This window comes from Cydia pomonella, chromosome 19 (genome assembly GCF_033807575.1).
Source record: "Cydia pomonella isolate Wapato2018A chromosome 19, ilCydPomo1, whole genome shotgun sequence".
NCBI lineage: Eukaryota > Metazoa > Arthropoda > Insecta > Lepidoptera > Tortricidae > Cydia > Cydia pomonella.
Window position 1 is genome coordinate 13,499,436 of NC_084721.1, and position 24,670 is coordinate 13,524,105.

Consider the following 24,670-nt stretch of genomic DNA (forward strand, 5'->3'; position numbering starts at 1 on the left):
TACTTAGAACTGAAACTCAAAAAAATTTTTTTCATATAACCCGTGTGGGGCTATCCATAGATAACCCCACACGTATATGTGGGGTTATCTATGGATAGGTCTCCCAAAATCATATTAAGGTTTCTAATATATATTTTTTCTAAGCTGAATGGTTTGCGCGAGAGACACTTCCAAAGTGGTAAAATGTGTCCCTGTATCTTCTAAAATAACAGAATGATAAATCTAAAAAAAATATACGATGTACATTACCATGCAAACTTCCACCGAAAATTGGTTTAAACGAGATCTAGTAAGTAGTTTTTTTAATACGTCATAAATAGTACGGAACCCTTCATGGGCGAGTCCGACTCGCACATGGCCGCTTTTTCTTTAGTGTATGACATCTATTTCAGTTCAGAATATGAGCTGTTTGATAAAATACATATTTATGGTTAACTTATATCTTGGCAAGGTTTCTTTTTGAGTCTAGTGAAAACAACAGCCAAAGTGATAATGTCAGTAATGAGTACATGTCTATCGATTTCCTGTTACAAAACTTCTTACCTTTAAGTTCTCAGTTAAAGCCATTCAAGTCAATGCTACGCAAATACTCTGTCTGGTAACATTTCTATTGCCAGCATTCAGTTGCGATCGATCGCGTATCAATCTACATCGGAAATTAATGTCCGAACCATTGACATACTACTCAAAATGATCGGTAAACCTAATTTGATGGTATCACATGATTTGCGGTAATGGAACTGAAAATTGGAAAAAAGCAGCGACCAGCAATCGTTTTACTGTCGAAAGGTTTGAATGAAGGAAGTCTACTATTAGAAACGGTTAGTATCAATCACTAATTTTAATCAAAGTTGGTAAAAATTTAATCATTGATGAAAACTAATTGATATCAGATTGATTTTATTAAACCGATGGATTCAAATATATTTCTTTATAAAATGATTATGGGATGCAGACCATCGTTGGTGTAGTAAGAAAATGATGTCTTTACCATGAACTGCGACTGTAGAAGGCAAATACAATCCAGCCCTCCTCCTAACCTACAACAGCCAGGAAGTCCGGCTATTAAAACAGAATTATGAACAATTGGTAGTCTAAATGAAGGTTCGATCAGGCATCCTTCGACAGCAGGATTGACTCGTCTTCTTCTGAGTCGATCACTGTTTTTTGGAGTGGAGAGTTCGACAAGCAAGGAATCCTTAAATCAGCACAAACTTCGTAACCACGATAGGTTGAATGTCTGCAGACTCCAGCAGTCTCAGAAACCAGTCGTACACTAGCTGAAGATGTGGCCAGGCTGCCTCAAGTGTGGATTCGTCTTTCGGGGTCGAACTCTGCGCTTTTTAAGTGGGGAGTTCTACAAGCTAAGGGTTTTAACTAGTCTTACCGATAACACAAACTTCTGGTCAATATATTTCTTGGCCACATTAGGCTGAAAGTCCGGAGACTCCAATAGCCTCAGGAACAACTCGTAGACTAGCTGAAGATGTGGCCAGGCAGCCTCGAGTGTGGGTTCATCTTCTTCGGGGTCGAACTCTGCGCCGTTGGGGTTGGACGACGGCGGCAGTGTTCGGAAGAGGTTTATGGCGAACTGTGAAGTGAAAGAGTAAATTTAGAATTTTAAACCGGCAACGTGACAATCGGATCTCAAGGTTTTTAATGGGTTCCTTTAGTATTTAATTTAATGTTTGCTATCGGTTTTTAAATCAGCTATATAAAATCGGATTTTGCGAAAATTTCAGTTACCAGACGGTTCGTTTCCTTCCGTTTGAATGTAAGGTGAAGTGCTTTGTCGCTTCATCAGTGATAAGGCAACAAGAAGTATTATCTCAGTCTCAATACGAAGACTTGGATCATCACACTCACCATATTAACCGCCTCAGGGTATATCGCCTCAGTGACGACTCCCCTCTGCGACGTGACATATTCCACCATCTCCAACAGCGCGGCGCGCTTCACCTCCTTCCACTTCAAGTCTGAGAGGGGTTCATCAGCGAAGTCGAAGAGCAAGCAGCACTGTCGTAGCTTCTGTACGAAGAGCTGCTCGCGTTCGGCGGCTGGCGCATCTGTAAGAGAGGACATTTGTGAGAAATCGATGAAGCTTTTTAGAATTTCAGATGTCACGTGTACATAACATACATTAATATTAAGCCGAATATTGGAACATAATCCTTCCTTCTTCCTCGCGTTGTCCCGGCATTTTGCCACGGCTCATGGGAGCCTGGGGTCCGCTGGGCAACTAATCCCGAGAATTGGCGTAGGCACTAGTTTTTACGAAAGCGACTGCCATCTGACCTTCCAACCCAGAGGGTAAACTAGACCTTATTGGGATTAGTCCGGTTTCCTCACGATGTAATATTGGAACATAATCATGATATCTACGAGTAAAATACCTATATGATTTAATTTTTAATTTGATATCGGTCATCATTGCATCTGGAAGTTACGACAGATGTGAGAAATCGATCATGCTTATTAGAATGCCAGATACATATTTAATTTATATATTAAATAAGCGACAAAGCATTACAGTAAAAACGAAGGCACTGTGAAACTACAAAATAAAAGAGAATACAAGGAAACAAAAAAACTGCAAATAAAAACCAAAAACAAATTAAACATTAAATTTGGGCGACGACATAACAGCGGGGCTCCGGTGCTTCTTCTGACTTGGTGTAGGATTCGGCAGGTTGCGAAGGAGCCGCTCGCGGGCGGCTGCCGCCGGTGGGGTCGCGGACGAGTACGCAAGTGTTCCCGTAACCCCACCAATAAGGCGGTGAGGTGGCATATGGGGGGTTTTTAGTGGGTATACCGTGGGCCTCATTAGCCTAGACGGGAGTCCCACATAACCACTCGGGTCACCCCCCGCACCCGGGTGGTATGCGGAATGCATTTTCCCCCCTGGAATTTTTTCAAAAAATTAAAAGGATTCGGCAGGTTACCCCGGAACGTAAAATAAATATATTAAGTAGATGGTATACGAGTATCGAAAGCATATAAACAATAATATTTTCTCAAACTTCGGAGTACATTACGTAATCTGAAAATAAATCACATAGTCGCTAACTTCTTTATATCAAACTCAATTACGTTTTTATTGCGGTAGGTTAGGTTTTGCCGCAGTGAAATTAGTAAAAACCGGATTCCTCCAGTTATTTTATAATCATGAAATACCTACTACTAAAGATTGTTCCGCCTGCATATGATTATACTTGTTAGTCACGGTGCAACCCAATTTTAGAAGAAAATTGAGGAGATTTGCAAATGTTTAAGAAAATGGAATACATTTAGTTAGTAGTTTATACAAGGTGCCCGTGAGCGTTGCGAGAGATTTTAACGGTGCATTCCTGATTCCTTCCAACAGAAGCATAAAATGTTATATGACTTTTTGTGAAAGTCGACGAAAAAAAAGTTTTTTTTGATTTTTTTTCCCTATTTTTGAACACTCCTGTACATAAAACGTAATTTTTATTGATAAACACATAACCTAAAATTAACTAAATAGTTTTTTTTTATTTGAGGGTAGCCTCTCGAATACATTTTTTTTAATTTTTCGATTTCAATCAATAGGTATGTCCAGACTAGACCTCAAAGTGGCAATACCGCAGTCAAAAATGTGTTTTGTACCGACTTATGGCGAAAGAATGATTTCGAAAAACATTTAATTATCTCTGAAACTAGGACTAATCCAGAAAATTTTATATCACATTTTAGTTTCTAAATATTACCAGGAATGCTTAGTTAAAATGTCTCGCAATGCTCACGGGCACCTTGTATAAGAATAAAAAAAAAGCATTGATATGCATTTAAAATGAAATTGAATATACGCACTAGCATATAGTAGTAGTAGTATTTACCATCTATAAACCTTGTTTTGACTGATTGAAATGAATAAAAATGTCATGTCCATTTAATTTTTATTGCTAATGCATTTTGAATACGAAAACTTAAAAGTTTTCCCGTCTATATCTGACCAAGGCACATCAAGCGGCTCTAGTCAAATTACTACCCCAGAACGCATGAATATAGTACATATTTAGTATGGATTGGGCATGAGTAGTGGGGGGAATTGACAGAACAGGATAGGTCTTAGGCTAGGTTCACACGGCGTAAATTTCCTCCTATACCGTATACGGGATTTTATCGAATACCGTAGTGACAGCAAATTTTGTATGACAACTTTCAAAATCGTTCATATGGCGTCTATGCGGGAAAGCCGTTTACCTGTCTGAATTATGTATCTTTCGGCAGGAGTAGCAGAGAAAGCGTTATCATTGTTTGCCCTTGTCATAGTCTCACTTGTCCTTTCTGCCTACTTCTAAAAAGTCCTAAGTGCAGACGTTTTTTGCATATGTTATGTCCCTTACGCGCGCACGCGGTACAGCATATCTATAAGATCCTACCATCTATGTCAGAAGCAAATCAAGAAAGTAAACATTCCGAATAAATACAAGTACCTACAGATTCTGATCAGCTGTGACGTAACAAATCTGTGATAACGGTGTTCAATCCTCATCCTATTAGAACCCGGGATAAAAGTAACATACAACTCCGTAGGCAACGCATAGCAGAACTGCTGATAAGTAGGTAAAATACATACCTATTGGATTCTAATCGGATGTAATTGATATAAATCTTTATACTACTATTAAAAGAACAACAATATATAACAATATATATGTAGTTCAACAATAATTTTAAAAATTGAAAATAAATCGTACTTCGAAATCAAGCACTTAGAGAATGAACTGAAACTTGAAATGAAAAATCTAAGGTGTGGCGCACATTTTTATATTTTCCAGAACCTAGAATAAAATATACAGCTCGGTAAACAACTCGTTCGGTCGATGAAGGGAAAATTCCAGCAGCACGGGGCTGCCATGGAAACCGGACAATAGGAGTGGGAGCGCAGCTCTGCCATTGTAACTAGAATTTTGTAAGGTAGATTTAACTGTGTACAAACTACAAATGTGCTAGATAACTTTGAAAGAGCGGGTAGTATACATATTTACTGGGAAGGCCCTACCACGAGAGTTTTATGTTGTAGGGACTGTTGTCTGTTTTTTAAACTTATGTACATCGTCCTTGCTATGTATTGTACAGTCAAGTGCAAAAATATGTATCGAATAAATCGTCTCATAAATATGGTACTACGCTCTTATTACACTGGAATAAGAGCTATGGGACATATTGTTGAGTAAGATGTGTACACCCATATTTTTACACTTGACTGTACACACTTTACATTGGGAAATTATATAATAAAAACCGGCCAAGTGCGAGTCGGACTCGCACAGGAAGAGTTCCGTACCATTATCTATAACAACGGTCACCCATCCAAGTACTGACCCCGCCCGACGTTGCTTAACTTCGGTGATTGGATGAGAACCTCGAGATTGGAAAGAAATATTTATTTTATTCTGTTTTTAATATTTGTTGTTATAGCGGCAACAGAAATACATAATCTGTAGAAAATTCAACTGGATAACTATCACAGTTCCTGAGCTACAGCCTGGTGACATACGGACGGACGGACAGCGGAGTCTCAGTAATAGGGTCCCGTTTAACCCTTTGGGTACGGAACCCTAAAAAAAGAACAAAAGCTACCCGTAGCTTACGTCCGTTTAGTTTTCTAATCTTTCATATAACACATAGCCTCAGAAAAATATAGTTTAAGATAATAATTTCAGAATGATAGACAGTAATAAGACAGTCGTATCACTTATCTTTCCATTCAGTGGCGGATTTGCCCTAAGGCCAGAGTAGGCCTGGGCCTGGGCCGGCAAGGCATTAGGGGCGGCAGCAAGGCCTATACGGTAGAGGCTGAGAAAGGGGCAGCTAGTAATTACGGGGCCTGGAGCCTAGGGTAGGGCGGCCAAGCCAACACTGCAAATCGGCCACAGTTTTCATTGTAGAATGTGAGACGAGCCGGACACAAAATTGGAGAACATAAAAAGATTTTGCTTCATGTTGATTTAAACTAACACTATTTTCAATCATAATTTTAAAACTGAAACGGGACTTAATCTCGTGCACTTACTTTTTTTAGGGTTCCGTACCCAAAGGGTCAAACGGGACCCTATTACTGAGACTTCGCTGTCCGTCCGTCCGTCTGTCACCAGGCTGTATCTCATGAACCGTGATAGCTAGACAGTTGAAATTTTCACAGATGATGTATTTCTGTTGCCGCTATAACAACAAATACTAAAAACAGAATAAAATAAATATTTAAGGGGGGCTCTCATACAACAAACATATTTTTTTTGCCGTTTTTATAAATAATAGTACGGAGCCCTTCGTGCGCGAGTACGACTCGCACTAGCCCGGTTTTTTATTATTTTGTTTTGCTTACGTCTGTTAGTAGGAACGAAAGTTACATGTTTAAATGAATAAAAAAAGAAGTTACGAATGCTACATGTATATTTGTATAAATATATAGAATAGAATAGAAGAAGCTTTATTCAAATAGCTTAATTTAAACTTGACTAATAGCATTGACATGATATCATTATAAAGCGTCACTGAAATGGTCTCCACTCAGCTTCGTGTCAAGAAACCTTTGAGGACTCCAACGCTGGCCTTCCGTAATATATGAATAGTTTTCATCGTCAAACAAAGGAATGAATCAAGACTCAATAGGTAAAATACGTACAATAAGGTTAAATTTACCCAATCAGCAACTAAGAAAAAAACAACTAGAATAAACAATCCGAACGCACTGCTCGAATAGGTACTTAAATTCGGTTACAATGGGGTCGTACAAGTATGTGCTCGATATTCACATCATCGCATCGATACATAAACATTGATTGTAAACTGCGCTGTGCATTGTGTATGTCTTATTTATTTACTACGCTCTTTGGTATAGGAGATTTGTTTATTCATAGGGATGGCTACTGGCTACAAGGGTATTATTAAACCTATGCACTTTGGGCGCTAAGTGAATGAATGGGTTTACTTTCTATTTTCATATCAATTTCCTATTGGCTTTGGTGGGCTTTGAGTTTTACTTGATTGTAGAACAAAAATATACCTCTTTGGAAGAACGATTCCCTTGAAAGTACCTAAAAAGTAAAGTAACTCCTTAATGGTACCCTAAAAAGGGACCATAGTTCATGAGCGGATAACCTTTTCCCAAATACCTATTCTTTGCAAATATAATATGAATCTCCATATTAATCGCAGTCCTTTTCAAACTCATCTCCAAGGATCGGAAAAACGCACGTACAACAGAGACTTGCTTATCCACTCAATTGCTTTTGGTAACTGTAGTTACCAGCTGTCACCCTTATTTTATTATAATAATAGAGGTGACTGAAAAATATGAAGCATGTGAATGGATATACTAATGTCAACGATTAAATATGCCCCGTGACGTCCGTGGACTGTTTTTTTTTTATACCACGACGGTGGCAAACAAGCATACGGCCCGCCTGATGGTAAGCAGTCACCGCAGCCTATGGACGCCTGCAACCCCAGAGGTGTTACATGCGCGTTTGCCGACCCTTTAAAAACCTGTACACTCCTTTTTTGAAGAACCCCATACTGAAGACCCTCGGGAAAACCTCGGAAGGGAGCTCATTCCACAGCCGGAGCGTCCGCGGGAGGAAATTCCTCTTGAACCGCACAGTACGCGACCATTTAGGTTCTAAGGTGTGAGGGTGAACTCCCTGCCGACGGCGAGCGGTGCGGTGATAGAAAGTGGCCGTTGGCATCATGTCAAACAATTCCTCAGAGCACAGCCCATTGTACAAGCGGTAGAACACACACAAGGAGGCAAAGTCTCTCCTTAGACTTAAAGGTTCAATACCGCTTGTGAGTTTGGGATCGTCAACGATTCGCACAGCGCGCCATTGGACTGAGTCAAAGGGTTCAAGCTGGCATGCTGGTGCTCCTGCCCAAAGGTGACAGCAATACTCCATATGGGGTCTGACTTGCGATTTATATAGCAGCAGTCTTTGCCCCGGAGTAAAGTATCGCCTCGCTTTATTGAGCACACCGAGTTTTTTGGATGCCAGCGCAGCCTTCCCTTCCACAACAACATACATAACGAACATTTTCGGCTTATTTGGCTCCTAAATTATGGTTATATTATCCAAATGACGGCTGTTTTCCCGAGCTTTGCCCATCTCTTACGAGTAACTCTGAAACTTCAATATTTTCCAGACAACGTTGAAACACAATTATATTAACCACCAACACATTTACCTCCCTGAAACGACCACATAACCTTAGCGAACTAATTACCATCATTAGGCACGTTAGCGACACAACCTTTATTTTTAGCCCCAGCTATCGGCCCATGAATAATGTCAATGGGAACCGACTGCAGGCCAGCAAGGACGCATTCCATTTTCCCATGGCATACTTAATGGGCCGGCCGGGCAGCGGGTCGATATATTTCTGCGGCATTTTCGCCATTTAGTGTAGCGTAGGTACGAGTATATGGACGAACACATTAGCCGTAGCTGACCCCTTCAAGGCTAAGGCGTAGGCGAGTTTGGGCTACGCATGTTGTGCCGGCTAGCTGTTACGATTAGAATGACGCATGTTTATATCGAATTTGTAGATACTTGCGGCATTTCGTTAGTATGAGAATTCGTTTATGCTTCGACGCGAATCGCAGTCGTTTACAAATCTCGGTGGCGGATAAATGAATAGCTAAAGGGATATGCTTGTAAACATTGAATTATCAAGGTGATAAGATCGACGAACCTTTAAGTATGGGCAATTGGACCATGAGGCTCTCTTTATCAGCGGGCACGGCGAGCCGTTCGGGTGTGATCGCAGCTGCAGGCGGGCTGCGCGCGCCCGGCGGCGACGGCGCCATCTGCGGCGGACCCGGGGCCTCCATTCCACCAGAGAAAAGAGCAAAACGGAACGCACGAGCGACGTCGGACACGCTTTCGGAGCGCTTGGTAGTTTGACTAGCTACCAGATCGAGACCCGAATGGAACGACGGGGATTTCGGAATACCGAGCGGGGAGACGGCGCGGCGCGGTTTGGTCTCAGCGGCGGTGAACATAGCGCGGGTAGGAGCGCGCACCGGCCCGGCGTGGACCATCGCAGGCGGCGGCCGGCAGCGGCATCCGGCACAGCACCCGGCGGCGCCGGGACCGGAGCGAGCGGCGGGGGCGGCCGGACTGACGGGCCGCGCCGCGCCCGCCGCCCTGCGCGCGCACCTATCGCCGCTCTATACTACCTTCCCTTCCATAACGACTTATCTCAGTACGACATTATTATGCCCATACAACTTAATAGGTCTGCATGGGAGTGAACGCGCTAGGGCTGTCGCCTCGTGTCTCACGCGATTTACATAATCGCTTCTCAGAAGGATGAAGCGGAAGTGCATCTCAAATTACTGTGCGCTTCAACGAGCGCGTAATTTCGCTTCAACGCAAACCTATTTAAAACATTGTTATCAACACGTGTTGTTCCTCAGATATAGGACGGTCTAACATAAACATAACACTGTATTTTTATACTTTGAAATTTTGATTTTATATCGACCCGAATAACGAACGAGGTTTTTCATTTTAAACGAAAAAAGTGACTAACTTTTTTTGCGGTACATTCGGTTAAGTCCATGCAAAGTGCCTATAATAAGACATTAAGTATATATATTTTCTTTTTCATAATAATTAAAGTCCCTGTGTGGACGATGTCATGAAAACGCAACGAAATTAAATGAAAAAATAAATAAATAGAACAATCATGTCATGTCATGAGTATTCCTAATGAAAGAGCTCGATATTTTAAGTTGAAATTGATTGTTGATTTTCAGTAACAGCTCATATTTGTAAACACTGACCGCAAAGCTGTTATAATGAGCCATTTACGGCGTCATCGTCACCCCTGCGTGGGTTTACATCGGCCGCGGGTCAGAGCATCCACCCGACTGCCTTTACACCCCGCGCCTATCGCCACTCCACTGATTACATGAAACCGAGGGACAATTAGCAGATATGCAACTACCTATATCAAATAGGTTTATAAATCCACCCCTTAAACCTTTAACGGCCCAGATTATAAGAAACTCTCAAGTTGAATACCGTCCCATTAAGCCTCCTTTGACAACTTATACATAAAATAGTCCTAAAAATTATACTTATAAAAAAATACAAAGAGATGGCGTTATAGGGTGGTAATTTATTTGGCTTACTGTTAATTCGCCCTAACGTTTAAAATAACCGGTGCATCGTCTGAGCGATCAAAATCGCTGCAAACTTATCTTGGTCTAACTCTAACAATAATATACTATTATTCCCAGATATTCAATCAATTGAGTTCAAGAAATAAAATAAAGTAAATCATTACCTGTAAAGACGTTTATCTCAAATCATGAAGCACTGTCACGCAGTCGTGTTTTTCACTAATATGCTCATCATACTTAAAAAATACAGTTCAAATCTTTAAGGTACTAGTCAGTAGTACTTGTGTAACATTGAGCACTTTAAGGAAACCAACATTAGTACCGCGGCGTCATCCACACTATTGCAAAAACTAGCTCTACAGACGATCATAACATTTTTGCCGTTATATTCCCATCACAAACACATTTCACAGTATATCTCACAAAGACGCGGAGTCTAATTCCAACTTCCAATTAAATTAAATCAATGAACACTGAACGTGTAACTCTACCTTTCGAATAAACACGGTATAAAATATAAATAGTTTCCGATACAATGTTTACTGTCTCCACTCAAGCGGTAATAGGAGACGTCGTGTCAATTTAACGAGCTCAACTATTCAAAACAATACCTGATGCAAAGTAGCACAAATATTGTTGTTTTGCTTAACTTCTGAAAACTATTGGCTGTTTGCGAAGCTCTTACTAAATTTTCATAACTGACTTGTATTCTAAGTGTTTAATAAATCACTTGTCATAACAGAGAAACCAGGCAGGCGGTAGGTACTTGGTATGTTATATAGGTATCAGAAATAGAGAAGTGTAAGCAAGCATTGATTGGCAAGTAAAAATATGATGCAAAAGTTGCAAAAAATATTGAAAACACAATAGACTATGATTTATTGAATTGCAAATGGTGATTGTATAAGATTATGAAAAACATCCGGTGTTTTGTATAATAACGAATGGCGTAGACTTGCACATTATTCCACAACAAAATAAATAAAATAACATTGTGAATGTTGTTAAGGATGACCCTTTTTAGAACGTATAAGTAGTTTAATAACACTGACAAGGGACAGAAAAGAAACAATTCAAACATGATATTTTTACAGTAGGTGCAGTCCAGGAGTTATCAGGGCTACAAAACAGGCAACCATAAAGAAGATTTAAGACCTAACAGCCTCAACAGCAGCCAGTGGCAAAGGAAGTTGACCACAAACATGAAAATACGATATGACCAAGAAGAAATAGGTTGCAGGTTAAATAAGTATGTACCTATCGCTTATTTTTGTCCCCACATACAGAGTGCGAAAAACAACGATTCTCTATTCAAAGTTAGAGAATGTGGTTCGTGTCTCTGTGAAATAACTAAATACGTTATTATCGTTCACCCTTTTGTACAACCCTAAAATAACCTATGCTAAATAAAATGAATCACAGCCCCTCATAATTTAATTACTTCACCTGTCACCGAGCATTCACTTCCTCAGACAATTTGTGCGCAATTAAAGCGATCGATAATCTTATACAGCGGTGCGTCTGGCACCGTGTCTAGAACCAAAACAGCATATATAATACAAGTGGTCTCAACAGATAAGCCTTTAATATGTTCTTGCTGCCATAACATCTTGTCAAGTCAAACAGCCTAAGGATAAAGCAATTGTATTTGAGAGGAATGTAAACTGGTGCTACGTTAATATGGGAGGGTCATTATACCGTTTGTTCCAAACTTCCAAATGACTTTGTGGACACTTTTGGCAAATTGGCTCTAGATTTTGATGGAATTTCCCATTATTTGAAAGGACCGAATATTCATCTTAGTGGCGGAAATATTAGTCGAAAAAATAGAAATTTTTACCCTTGTCTGTCCGCATTTCCTCTTAAGACGTTTCAGTTTCGATAGCTCACGCACCCCACCCAAACAAAGTTTGCCCCTGATATTGTCGTTTCTAGGAAGTCGCCCCTGTCTGGGCTGATTCTCTTGGCTTAACGAGTACCATCCTTACGTGCACCAGCGTATGTAAGCGATTTCGTATTAGGCTGGTATTAGGGCTCTCGAGGCCAGGCATAAATACTGATAGTTTTGACTTCTGGTAGCTCGCGAGTGCGCGTAAGAAAATGGGAATAGAAGCTATGCTATCCATATTTTTACGATAATGTGGGCGGGTTCGCATCCCCTTTTCTGGAGGTTTCCCGGAATCACTGTCTGCGTTTTGGCCGGATTGGATTATTATTTCATCTGTTAATCAAAGGAAAGTCTAGGATTCAAATTGGAGTTAATTTGAATTGATTTCAAGCTATATAAGCTTGAAATCAATTCAATTCATGGTCATTTACATTATTTATACGAAAAGGGGGTATGTATTTACCTACTATGAATACTTGTTTAGCTGAGTTCCCGATGTTTCGGCACAGTTACTTCTTGAAGTGCCGAAAAATCGGGAACTCGTCAAAACACGTATAGCTACGTCGTATACATGGTAAAAAATTCGTTTTCAATAGTACTTATAAAGTGAATTTAATTCCTTACAATTTTTTCGGAAGTTCTTGTTTTGAGATTAAAGGCGTACAACTTAATTTGTTCACCTTTGTCCTGAGATTTCGAACGAAAACTTTAGAGGCACACGCAAACATCGCCTTTGTCCGTCCTTCATAAATAACCGATACATATTTTCCACATAGCAACGCCTAAACAAAAATGCGATATTAATGGATTTGATATTAACTGCCTCGTCATAAGCGGAGCATCAATCAACTAATGTGAGAGTCGATGCCGCTTATAGTGAAGTACTAATAACAACCTATTGAACTGACCGTCAGTAGATCTTACCTCTTTGCAATAAGAGTTACAACTGTTCAGGTAATTTTGACAAACATGGTATAGGCGATTTCGCATTATCTGCCGGTTTGTACTCTTCATTTTATTCATAATACTCTTCATTCTCTACATTACGTAGGTTTGCTGAGTAGTCAAAGTTAGTTAGACCGACTTCACAAAACTTATGAAGATAGGTTACTGTCATTTTATTACACTGTAGTAGGTCGTCCCCAGGGCCTTCTAATCCTTGTCAAACATAAGACGATGTTACACAGAAGCCCGCAAGGCAACTCGTAGATAAGGGAGATTAAGTCTGTAGCCAGCGATGTGTGATGACCGAACCGTTACATGATTCAAAGTGTAAGACAGGAACGAGAACTCGTTGCGTCCGCGATGGGGAAATCCTATAATTATGTTTATAGGTAATCTTTGTTATTAACAGACTTGAATTCCAAGAAGGAGGAGGTTTTGTATTCGGTTGTGACATTTTTTTAAATATCCGAGACAGAGACACTATAAGGACAATTCGATTGCCCCAGTGGGACGTAACTGTCAAAGGTTTTTACTGTTAAAGGATGTAGGCCAGAAAATCATAAAAAAGAAACAGGAATTTCACACTATTCAGGATTGACAGACCTAATATGCTGGCGTGGCATCAATTCTAAAAATCTTCGATCGGCCAACCCCATTGGTAAAACAAATCCGCCATTTTGGTAAAAAAAGCGAACAAAACCAGGATTGGATGGAAAATTGGTCATACTGTAAAAAACAGAGCTTAGATTACTGTCATCAATTACACTGTTGTATTAGGTCCTCGGGGCCTTCGAATCCTTGTTCAAAACCATAAGTTGATGATACACAGAAGCTCGCAAGAGAACTCTGTAATAAGGGAGATTAGTCAGTAGCCCATTGATGACCATTTTGTATGCTTCAAGGTTTAATTGGCATTATACGACACTCGCTGGATTTAAACGTCGTATTCATCGGCTTAGTACTAAAAAACAATCCTGTTTTTGCACAACACTAGTAATAGTTTAATTTCCTGGACATATCATGAAAACCTAAGAGTTTCTACGACCTACGATAACCTACGATTTTAAATCGGATAGCCAATATTTCTGAGACACTATCAATGAAAATATATTGTAATTAAATTGCCTCGCTCGAAGGAAGGATAAGTCGAATATTCGGTATCGTTTGGTGGAAAAAAGAACAGAAAGAATAGATAGATATCTCACTATCTAACAAAAGTAATGGTTAAAAGATGAAGGTCGCGTGATGCTGTCCTTTTCATTGCATTTTTCCGTTCGGTTAGGTCGTCTGTCCAAATGGTAACTCGGTCAACTTGGTGGACTTTGCACGATTGTTTTTTTTAGTTAGATACATAGATAGAATACTCTTTATTGGCACACATCAGTAAAAGATACAGATTAAACAAAAAACAAATAATTAGTGTCTAGTGTTCAGTTAGTGTTGTCAGATTTACCACATTCCACTGTTTTTCCAATGTATGCGCCCTGTTGGATTGCTAAAGCGGCCTCACTGATCCATTAATCGAAGGTACAGTCGCCATCAGTTATATCGGAGCGGCCAAGGTGCTCACAAATATCTGAACACGCCTCTATTGTCAAGGCGTTAGAGTGCGTGTTCAGATATTTTTGAGCACCTTGGCCGGTCAGATATAACTGATGGCGACTGTACAAGTATAGATCGTGTCATTCACGACGACGCGTGCCTTGACTCGTATTGTCATGTTATTAAAGGTTAGATTTGACAAATCCGTCATCATGGATGACACGAACTTTTATATACGAGTAGTGACTCTTCTGAAAATTGATCAGGCTTTCTCATAGCGCAATTGGGATTGCTTAACCTGTATGTTACACAGGTATAGGTCATAGTTCGTTCAAGCGGCCCCGCTGACCCATTTCCCGCAGGTGTTGGCATATATTGCCCGTTGGCACGGGTACTCCAACTTCTACTACTGAATGTAGGTACCGATTGCTGCAAGATAACGCCGTCTGTTTTTTTTTTTTCAAAGTGAAACGGAAATGTAAAAGAGGTTCTTTTGTTTTCATAACGAACTTTATTCATCTCTTTGCAATTACTCATTAAAGTCGAACCATGTTAAATTTTCTGCCGAGTTTGTGCAAAGTAAGCGTGGTTAGATTCTGGATTGCTTCGTGATATGACAAGATTACTGTAGATAGCGCTATACAAAATATAAATTAGATTAGAGTCATACTCTATCACTACTACGAGGACCAGGCATTAAAAACCGGTGTATGTTTACCCATAATAATAATAACTTCTTAAAAACCAATAGAAAAAGAAAGGAAGCACCGTTTTTATCGAGGACACTATAACGTAGCGAGATGGAAAATACTATTTAGACCTAGGCATAAAGACTAGTTGTCAACATGCTTTTATCGTTAGTGTCCTGATTTTGCCTTTGTTGTTGTGAAAGCGGTTGTTATTATGGATTAATCCAGGCCTCGTGGAAATTTTACTGGTTTGAAGGCTAACGTATCTATAATATTTGTTACGTGGGCTGATTTTCACGTAAATATATTTGTTTGACACGCGTAAACAAATCCTAGAAAGGTGGAATCATATTGGCTTGACGGGGTCAGATAGTAAGGATAAAACAAGGTTGTTCGAATAAGCATACAATTATATTACGCAATTTTTTATTTGGGTTACGCAAGTATGACCATGTTTCTCATTTTCGTTCACAACTCAAGTGGCTTCCAATTCTTTACCGTCGTAACTTTCATATCTTGTCCCACTTGTATTGTATTCTATTTCTTCCTGCTACTGCCCGCTGTCTTAAGGAGCGTTTCAATTATCTTAATTCTCTGAGGTTGTCATGCAGTCAGCTTTGCTTTGTCCCAACCTCTTAAGCAGTTCGACTCTGGACTGGAACTCTTTACCTCCGTACACTAGACGTGCTTAATCCCTTGCTGTATTAAAAAAACTACTTAAAGAACATTACCTATCTCTCCCTTAGTGTTTCAAATACATAGTTTATTTTTAACTCTGTGGTTGATATGTAGCTGTTATTATGTTGGTAAAATTTGATTAGTGTTTTATTTAGTCCACCATTTATAATTAATATTTTATGTGCAATAAAGTATAAATAAATATTTATTTATTTAAACTTTATTGCACAATGAAACCTTATCGTACAAAAGGCGGACTTAATACAAAAAGGCATTCTCTACCAGTCAACCTTAAGGTAAAGCAGAGAGATTGTGGGCGGTGCTATTATGTATGTATATTTGTATTTTCTTATATGTGTATGTTTATTTACCTAAATTGTGTATGAAAGTAGGCTGCAAAACGTTTTTGTTTGCAACCCTTTTTGATTAATTGTTTTACCCAAAGGTTGTCAGTTAAAGATCGCTCTTGGGGGATAAGACCGCCTGTTGTCTGCCTCTATCATTAATCAATTGTTTTTCTTTAAGCTGTATCTTTTATTGAGTTGTGCCAATAAAGAGTATTCTATATATCTATAGTAAGAACATTTCTACAATCATTTCAAAAATATTGGGAACGGCATGTCCTGACAAAGGACCGTAACTCAACGTAATAAATAAGTCCTACCCAAAATCGATATCAATTTGTTAGAAAACTTCATATCACCATGATGCGTTGCTTTAGAATTATAAACTTTAATTTGAGGGAGACAAAGTTTATTTTTCTTTATCATATATTAAGAGAATGGTGAAGTGATCAATGTATGGGGACTCTAAATTGATTGCCGTGCGTTCCCGAAACGTGGTTATCATGAAGTCTTGCGAGACTTCATATTATTACAACAACAACCGAATACGTATAGTATAGCATGTGAATACGTCTTTGTACGAATGACATGTTACAAGCTTTTATTTAACTTGCCCTGTTAGTGTGGAGTGTGCGCCAAAATCTTGTATTTTTTTTTATACTACTTCGGTGGCAAACAAGCATACGGCCTGGTAACCTCAGAGGAGTTACATGCGCGTTGCCGACCCTAACCCCCTCCCACCCTCGTTGAGCTCTGGCAACCTTACTCACCGGCAGGAACACAACACTATGAGTAGGGTCTAGTGTTATTTGGCTGCGATTTTCTGTAAGGTGGAGGTACTTCCCCAGTTGGGCTCTGCTCTAGATCTGGAATGACATCCGCTGTGCTGTGCCCTACTACACAGAGCGAGATGACATTCACAATGCCCATACCTCTCTTGTGGACGTAGTTTAAGGACATACCCGGGTCCAAATTTGAACCATTTCCCGATTTCCGATTAAGCAGAAATTTTGCGTACATATGTTAATCGGATGACAATGCAATATTGTGATCTGATCTGATGATGGAGATATGAGGCGGCCATGGGAACTCTGGGATGAAACAACGCAAATAAATTGTATTTTGGGGATGTTAGAATTGTCTCGATGATTATTAGTTGCCTGTGGAAAGAAATGTGCAGTCAGCGGTAATTAATAGTAATTTAAAGTACTAATTATATCGAAAAAACACAGAAGTTTAAATAAGACTTGTTTTTGCTTCATTCGTTTTTTTTTTCATAAATATTGTACCTGAAATTCTCATTGTTTTTGAAAAAAAAAAAGAGCTGTTTGGTAATTTTCCCGTATTTTTCGGGTTTATCAACTCTAATTTTAACACGTGAATAAAACCATCCATAATACGCCTGCTAATCTGTGACATGCATTAGACAAATGACTTGTCAATTGAGAATCTTATTGGAACATATCCAATGTGTCTATTTCCTCTTTCCTCATCGATTGATACGCAGTAACTACAACTAGAAGAGAATCGTTTGCAATGATCGATTTTGGCAAACACCTGAGAGAATCGTGCGGCTTGTCATTGATTGATCATGATCAAGTGTAGCAACATATTTGTATTGGTCAACACTGACATGTATCAAAGGCAATCCACCTAACGCATGTTTACCATTCTGTAGTTTATGTACTATTTCAGGAAGGTAATTAAATTATAGGAAAGAATCGTCTATCTACACGGGTCCGCTAAGGCTAATTCAAATGATAATTAATTGGCTCCTTAATTAATTACTTCCTTTCCTTCATTATTATTTTAAAAAAATATCCCTACTTATTAACATTTATGGTTAATTGGTCACCCTGCTAGTCACTTGACTTAATGGCTATGTATACCAAAGAGTAAAGTAAGTACGTAAATGACTTATGATCCTTATGATATTTGTCATTGTCAATATTATTATTTTTTACGTTTCTAGCCAGCAAGTACAAAGAGGTTGAATTTAATAATTTGATTAATATTCTATTAGTCCGAGATAGTCTATGTAACAAGTAGAGTAACCATGAGAATGAGAAAAAGAATGAGACTCGGTAAATGTAAGTTAAAAAAATAATTATGTAATTATTACAAAATACTTTTAAAGACTTTTGGATAATATTTTTACGTCCAATTGATTATGCTAAACGTACAGAGTAAGATACTCATATTTCTGATCACGACTTATGAATCACCTGTATATATTGCTACATAATGTACTAAATTAGAATTGACTGTAGCAAGTACACTCAAGTGACTGTACCCTCTGACTGTACTTGCTACATAGCCCTGAGCGTTTCTCCGGAACCGGAACACAGTACAAAGAGGGATGTTGCATAAAAAGCTAAGCGGACGCGAGCCACTTTACACTGGGTGGCTTTAACTGTGCTGAGGAGCTTTTAGCATAGTTACTATCACTTTTTAGGGTTCCGTATCTAGTTGATGGTCAAGTTTAGTCGCTTATCGCCGTGGACAAGACATATCACGTTCGATAAGTGTTGAAGGTAGTGTAGTGCGGGAATAGAGTACGAAATGTTGTCTATACATAATTTTCCTATTTTCTATTTGCGAATTGTAGAGATAATTTGGTAAAACTGTTAAGTGGCAGGTTTTGGCAAGTTGGTCTACCCGTTACTATTGATGACGTCTGTACATACAGGTGTTATCACTGACCAAGCTCTGAGGGGTGAATATGTAGGTCATACTGAACAATTTTTCCACCCAACCAACCCCAAAATCGCGATAAAAAAAATCTGCCGTTCCATACATTTCGGTGAATCAGAGTCAATGTTTTCTATAGAACAGCTGATTATTTTTCGCGATTTCGGGGTTGGCTCCATAATAAAAGTTGTTCAGCTAGACCTACATATTCACCCCTCAGAGTTTGATCAGTGATAACAAAATCATCCTGCTGTATATGTATAAAGCGCCTTCACATGCATATGAACCGTATAATATTCCCCGAAAGAATGATCAAACAAAGCGTGTCTAACGTACCAGACGGCGTGCATAATTCCCAATGCGCTGGTACCGCTTACACGCAGTGTTGCCAGGCGTACGATAAATATTGTACACTTACGATAATTTCGGCTCCGGTACAGCGTATGTTCCAAAGAGCATTATCATACTCAAAAGTACGATAATTTCAGCCATTGGACGTTGCTACCCAAAACGTTTTGAAGAAAGATATGACGATTTCCTTCAGAAATAGGCGACAATTAGCACATTTTGGATGTTCGCGTCCGTGGTTTAAGTCGAAAATGTCGAAATTTAATGTAAACCGTTTTGATCTTTCACAAAAATACACAAATATAAAACTGGTCTATGCACACTTTGGACGAAAATTGTTTTCTTGACATGTAAGCTTATTTTGCAAGAAATTTTGGGAGTAGTGCCTTTTGATGGGCGTACGATATTTTATTCATCGGTACGATAACTTTGACACTCACACACACACCTGGCAACACTGCTTTACAGGCAACAATCAAATCGCACGCCGCACGCTGCTCGCGGGGCATTCCGAGGATTATTCTAGAATTATGTAATCTATTGCATACGTTCATACATGCGCGTGAACGATATCAAGAGCAATAAAAACGGGTCACTTAGTATTTAAAAAATGTAGCGTAAGCAAACAATACGTCTTTCACTATCAATTTGATAGCCTATAAACGGTTGCAACTACATGGAAGTTGCAACCTCCTTTATTTATTTAAAATCTTGGATTAGGTTATTTATTTTATAGTATGAATATTAAAGTAAAATATAAAAACACTTGGTCTATTTTCTATGGGAGGGTAAATTTTTTATTCGCGATTTCGGGGTTGGTCTCATAGTAAAAGTTGCTTAGTATAATCTCAAAACCTCCTGGCAACGGCAATGCTGTTATCTTTTTACCCACCGCGTAAACAATTTTTGTTTCTCGACATAGCGCCGAGCGTACTGACATGGAAATTATATGCCGCCAACGCAGGCTGGGTCGATTACAAAGTTGTATCAAAGGGTATATTACACGAGCTAAACTCATGTGAGAGGTTAGACTATCCCCTGCAGATGCAGATTAGATGTTGTTTACTCACACCGGCCACGTAAACTTGTAAGCAGTGTTGGCCGAACGTTAATTGCAATTAGCAATTAACCTTGATAAATTGAACCGTAAACCGTAACGGACCGTTACAGTTTACGGTTCAATTTATAATTGTTATTGGCCAATAATGGTTAATTGCATTAACACTGCTTGTAAGCATAAACTTTTAAAGCACATATACAGTCACCAGCAATAATATGTTACACAACGAAAGCGGCTAAAATTTCTGACACGATTTTATTTGTAGAGCGTGTCAGATATTTTTGTGGCCTTCGCAGAGTATTATTTTATTTTTATTTTTATTTTATTTTATAAGACACACCAACAGTACATAAACAAAGCTAGCAAAGTAACAAGTATAGTGGCCACGTATAATATCTATGCACCAATAACAGGTGTGCAACAACACTCAAACAGTTCGAGGCTTTTTACACTACATTATTAACTACAACTATACATTAATAGATTAAGTGATTGAAACATGCATAGGAAAATACTAACTACTACTAATAGTACTAATATAATATTACAAGCATATTAAGTTTTTTTAAACATTCTGCGCTTTAAATTTTGAATAGAATCACTAAATATGTCTATTTCGAAGTTTTGTTGAAGTGACAGATTATTCCAAGTTACTTGCATTCTATGGACCGGAAGTGACTTGCCCAGTTTAGTCCTGGTAGAACCGGGGCGAAAAATAGTGCGACGACAAGACCGTGTGCTAGCTTTCGGTACTGTAAAATTTAAACCTCCCAACAAGTAAGGTTCCGCGATTTTACCGTTTACCAATTTGTGTAACAGAGCCATGTCAAGGAAAGACCGCCTGAGTTGTAAAGAGGACATTTTAAACCGTTGAAGTCTCTCTTCGTATGTCAGGTTTTTACGAACTCCCTCGTTCCTTGTCTTAAATACTAAAAATAGAGTAAAGGAACGTTGCACTTTTTCCAGTCGATTGATATGCACTGCGTAGCCAGGATTCCAGACTTGACAACAGTATTCAAGACGAGAACGAACAAGAGCATTGAAAAGAGTTTGATAAGTGTCAACGCGTTTGAAGTTTTTGCCAATACGCTTTATGAACCCAAGCATTTTATTACTTTTATTGATAACTGAATCAATATGATTTACAGTAGTAGTACAGAGTAACATATTATTGTAGTTGACTGTACCTATGTTCTTAAGATTGCTCTCGTGAAAAGGAAAAACCAACCCAGTGGCGGATTTGCAGTCTTGGCCGCCCTTCCTCGCGTTGTCCCGGCATTTTTGCCACGGTTCATGGGAGCCTGGGGTCCGCTTGACAACTAATCCCCAGAAGTGGTGTAGGCACTAATTTTTTTGGAAGCGACTGCCATCTGACCTTCCAATCCAGAGGGTAAGGGCCTTATTGGAAATAGTCCGGTTTCCTCACGATGTTTTCCTTCACCGAAAAGCGACTGATAATTGAACCGTAAACCGTAACGGATGGTTGCAGTTTACGGTTCAATTTGTAATGGTTAATGGTCAATTGCATTAACGTTTCGACCAACACTGCTCAGCACCCATCATACGGCCCGATTCGAACTTTAATATACGTCAAATATAAGCTCTAGATACGATATGGATCGGATGTCAGTGTTAAAAGTGTCGAATTTTCAAAACTTTGACACTGACATATCTGCCGTCCCTAATATCTGGCCGCCCTCGCAGCCCTAGGCTCAGTAGGGTAGGCACGGGTTACTGGACCTTAGAGCAAATCGGCCACTGCACCAACTTGCATTATTTTGCACACAAACTGCGTAATTTCGCGAGCGGTTTTAATTCGGTTTTAAGCTCTTTTTGTTCCATTTAAGAAATATTGGGCAGAAAAGATTGAAACGGTCGTATAGTTCCTATACGTAGTGCTTAAACGAAAAGCGTCATGATGTTTGGTCATCAAGTGCCCTTGAAAATAATGGTCTTTACTATATGCGCACACCGATTATTTCGCTATTTGCGATCAGAACAATGTCAAAGACCACGATTATTGCAATTTGCGAGAAAAACAATGCTTGGTTGACCAATTCTATATTGCAGACGTCGGATGTAATGAAAATTCGTCTATGAATTCGTGTGCCGTATACTTTTTAGTTTTGTAAACTGGCTCTATATTGCCTACCATGCCAAACATCGCCTGACTTGAAAAAGAGTGATTCTCTGTTTTTTAAACAGCTGTTGAAATAATAAGTATGGTATCAGGCATACACCTACAAATTATCAAGACTCCTAAGGGCCTACCGCGATTCTCGTTCGACGTGTTGCCTCCCTGTCACACTTAAGAATTTACAAGTGCGACCGAGAGGTACGTACGGTTCATTTTTTTCCGAATATTCTTTGCAACTTTTGCAAGCGACTTTTTCCTATACGAAGATAGGTGCCCAGCTATTCCGCATTAAAATGAATCGTATAAAGAATCTTTGACGTCCAACCAACGTCAAAACTTTCATAATTTTGAATGATGTCCCATTTGCAACAAAAAACACAGAACAATGAATGTCAAGATTTTTCCGGTTCCCAGAGATCAAACAGCTTGGCAATCTTGGCATGTTTATGGCTGTAAATGTAAACCCTGAAATCATAGCGGTACATTTGAGGTTAGATAATAATAGCGTAACAACCTAGGAACTAACAAATATTTACATATCGTCAGCTGAATCGTCCCGCATTTTATTTAGGTTTAGTTTTATTTATAGTTAAGTTTATTTGTTAGTCCTTAAGTATTTTAATGATTGTATTTTTTTATTTAATAAGTTTTAGAATAAATATCTTTGCATTTTAACCTGTTTGTAAATGTATAAGTTACGAATAGAAAAGCAATTCATGTCAAATTTGACGGCCGATTAATGTTTCGATTACGATTAGTAGCCGTACCACGAGTTGACACTTAACGTTTAAGTTAGTGACTGTGTAAACTCGATCGCAGTCCATCTCGCTCGCACGGATAGATTGGTGCGATAGAGAGGGAATGCGATCGAGTTCACGCAGTCGCTAACGTAAATGTCAAATGCCAACTAGTGGTTGCCGTGTAGCTTTGCCATAGACACGTCAAGATTGTTCCCCTTTTTTCTAATGCAAAAAAAACGAACTATATCTGCTTCTAAACGAATAGATGTTAGGCCAGTATCAGTTCTCAATTTTTATTCATCCTATCATAACATAACAATTTTAGCTTCTCTAACATTTTAATCACTGCAATAAGAAATTCTCCCCTACATACAAATTGTCGACGCAATGTGCGTCGCAAACGTGCCAATCGTTAACGCTCCGTAGGGAACGAAACGCAACTGTCACTGTCGCACTAATAAGGGAGAGTGATTGAGAGAGATGTAATCGACGTGCTCAAAACCAACCTCCATTACGCGCTGTAGGGCAAAGCGCGCGTCTTTTGTTTTTAAAAAGTTGGAAATATTTGCTCGCTCTATCAAACCGAACTGTTGTTGCCTTTTAGTTTACCGCGTAAATAATTATTGTTCCTATGTCTGTGCTATTGTGTAATGTGACTAATGTGTTGTAAATAACCTGTACATAGCTATTTCGTGTACATACATTTTCATCATTTGCGGCCCGATGTATATAAGAGATGAGTAAGATGACTACGCCAACTTAAAATAGTTGACATGTATTCAAACGACTTCATCAAGTTAATGTAAAAGCATTCTACAAAAAACTTGAATCCTGAGCTGGTTCGCGTGATAACAGACAGCGTAACGACAAACAACTATGTAATTGCTCTTTCTGCACAAGAAACCGAAGCAAGTGTCGGAGATGCAATTATCATACTTGTACGATAAATGCACATAATACCAGTACATGAGAACGACGCATTCTTTCGGCATTTCACTGTTTGTAAAAGAAGTTATTGTAGTTGTAATCATTTTCATTTCATTAATGGTAACGCTAACTTTGACAATCTTAACATTACCCTCTCTCTTTTGGACTTCGATATCGATATTATAACATTAACAGAATGTCGCTTAAACCCTCACAAACCCATTCAGAGTATAAAAAATTACACCTCCCTCGCATCTATATATAATATTAATCAGAATGACGGTGTGGTAATATATTTCAAAAACTACTTGAGAGCCAGTGCCACAGAAATTAAATTAGATCAGGCATCATGTATTCAATTAACTTGTAAAGATAAAATAATTTTATGTATTTACCGATCGCCTTCAAACCTAGATGCTTCCAAATTTATAGATTCCTTAAGTAACCACCTTGAAACTATAAAATCTTGTCGCAACATAATAATAACTGGAGATATAAACATAAACATTATCCACCGCTTGCAAGAAC

At 38.9% G+C, this 24,670-nt stretch overlaps 1 protein-coding gene across 3 annotated transcripts in view; it reads right to left on the bottom strand.

Moving 5' to 3' along the window:
* The window catches only part of LOC133528234 (serine/threonine-protein phosphatase 2A 56 kDa regulatory subunit gamma isoform-like), an 86,554-nt gene that overhangs the window by 20,691 nt on the left and 41,193 nt on the right, over positions 1-24,670 (bottom strand). For 2 of the 3 annotated variants that reach the window (XM_061865518.1, XM_061865519.1), the window contains exons 4-5: positions 1,867-2,066; positions 1,388-1,591 (exon numbers count right to left, since the gene is read on the bottom strand). In XM_061865518.1, coding sequence (XP_061721502.1) covers positions 1,388-1,591; positions 1,867-2,066 — 404 coding nt within the window. Of the gene's footprint in view, positions 1-1,387; positions 1,592-1,866; positions 2,067-8,715; positions 9,208-24,670 lie in introns of those variants that run through there. The other variant, XM_061865517.1, reaches the window with a different exon arrangement.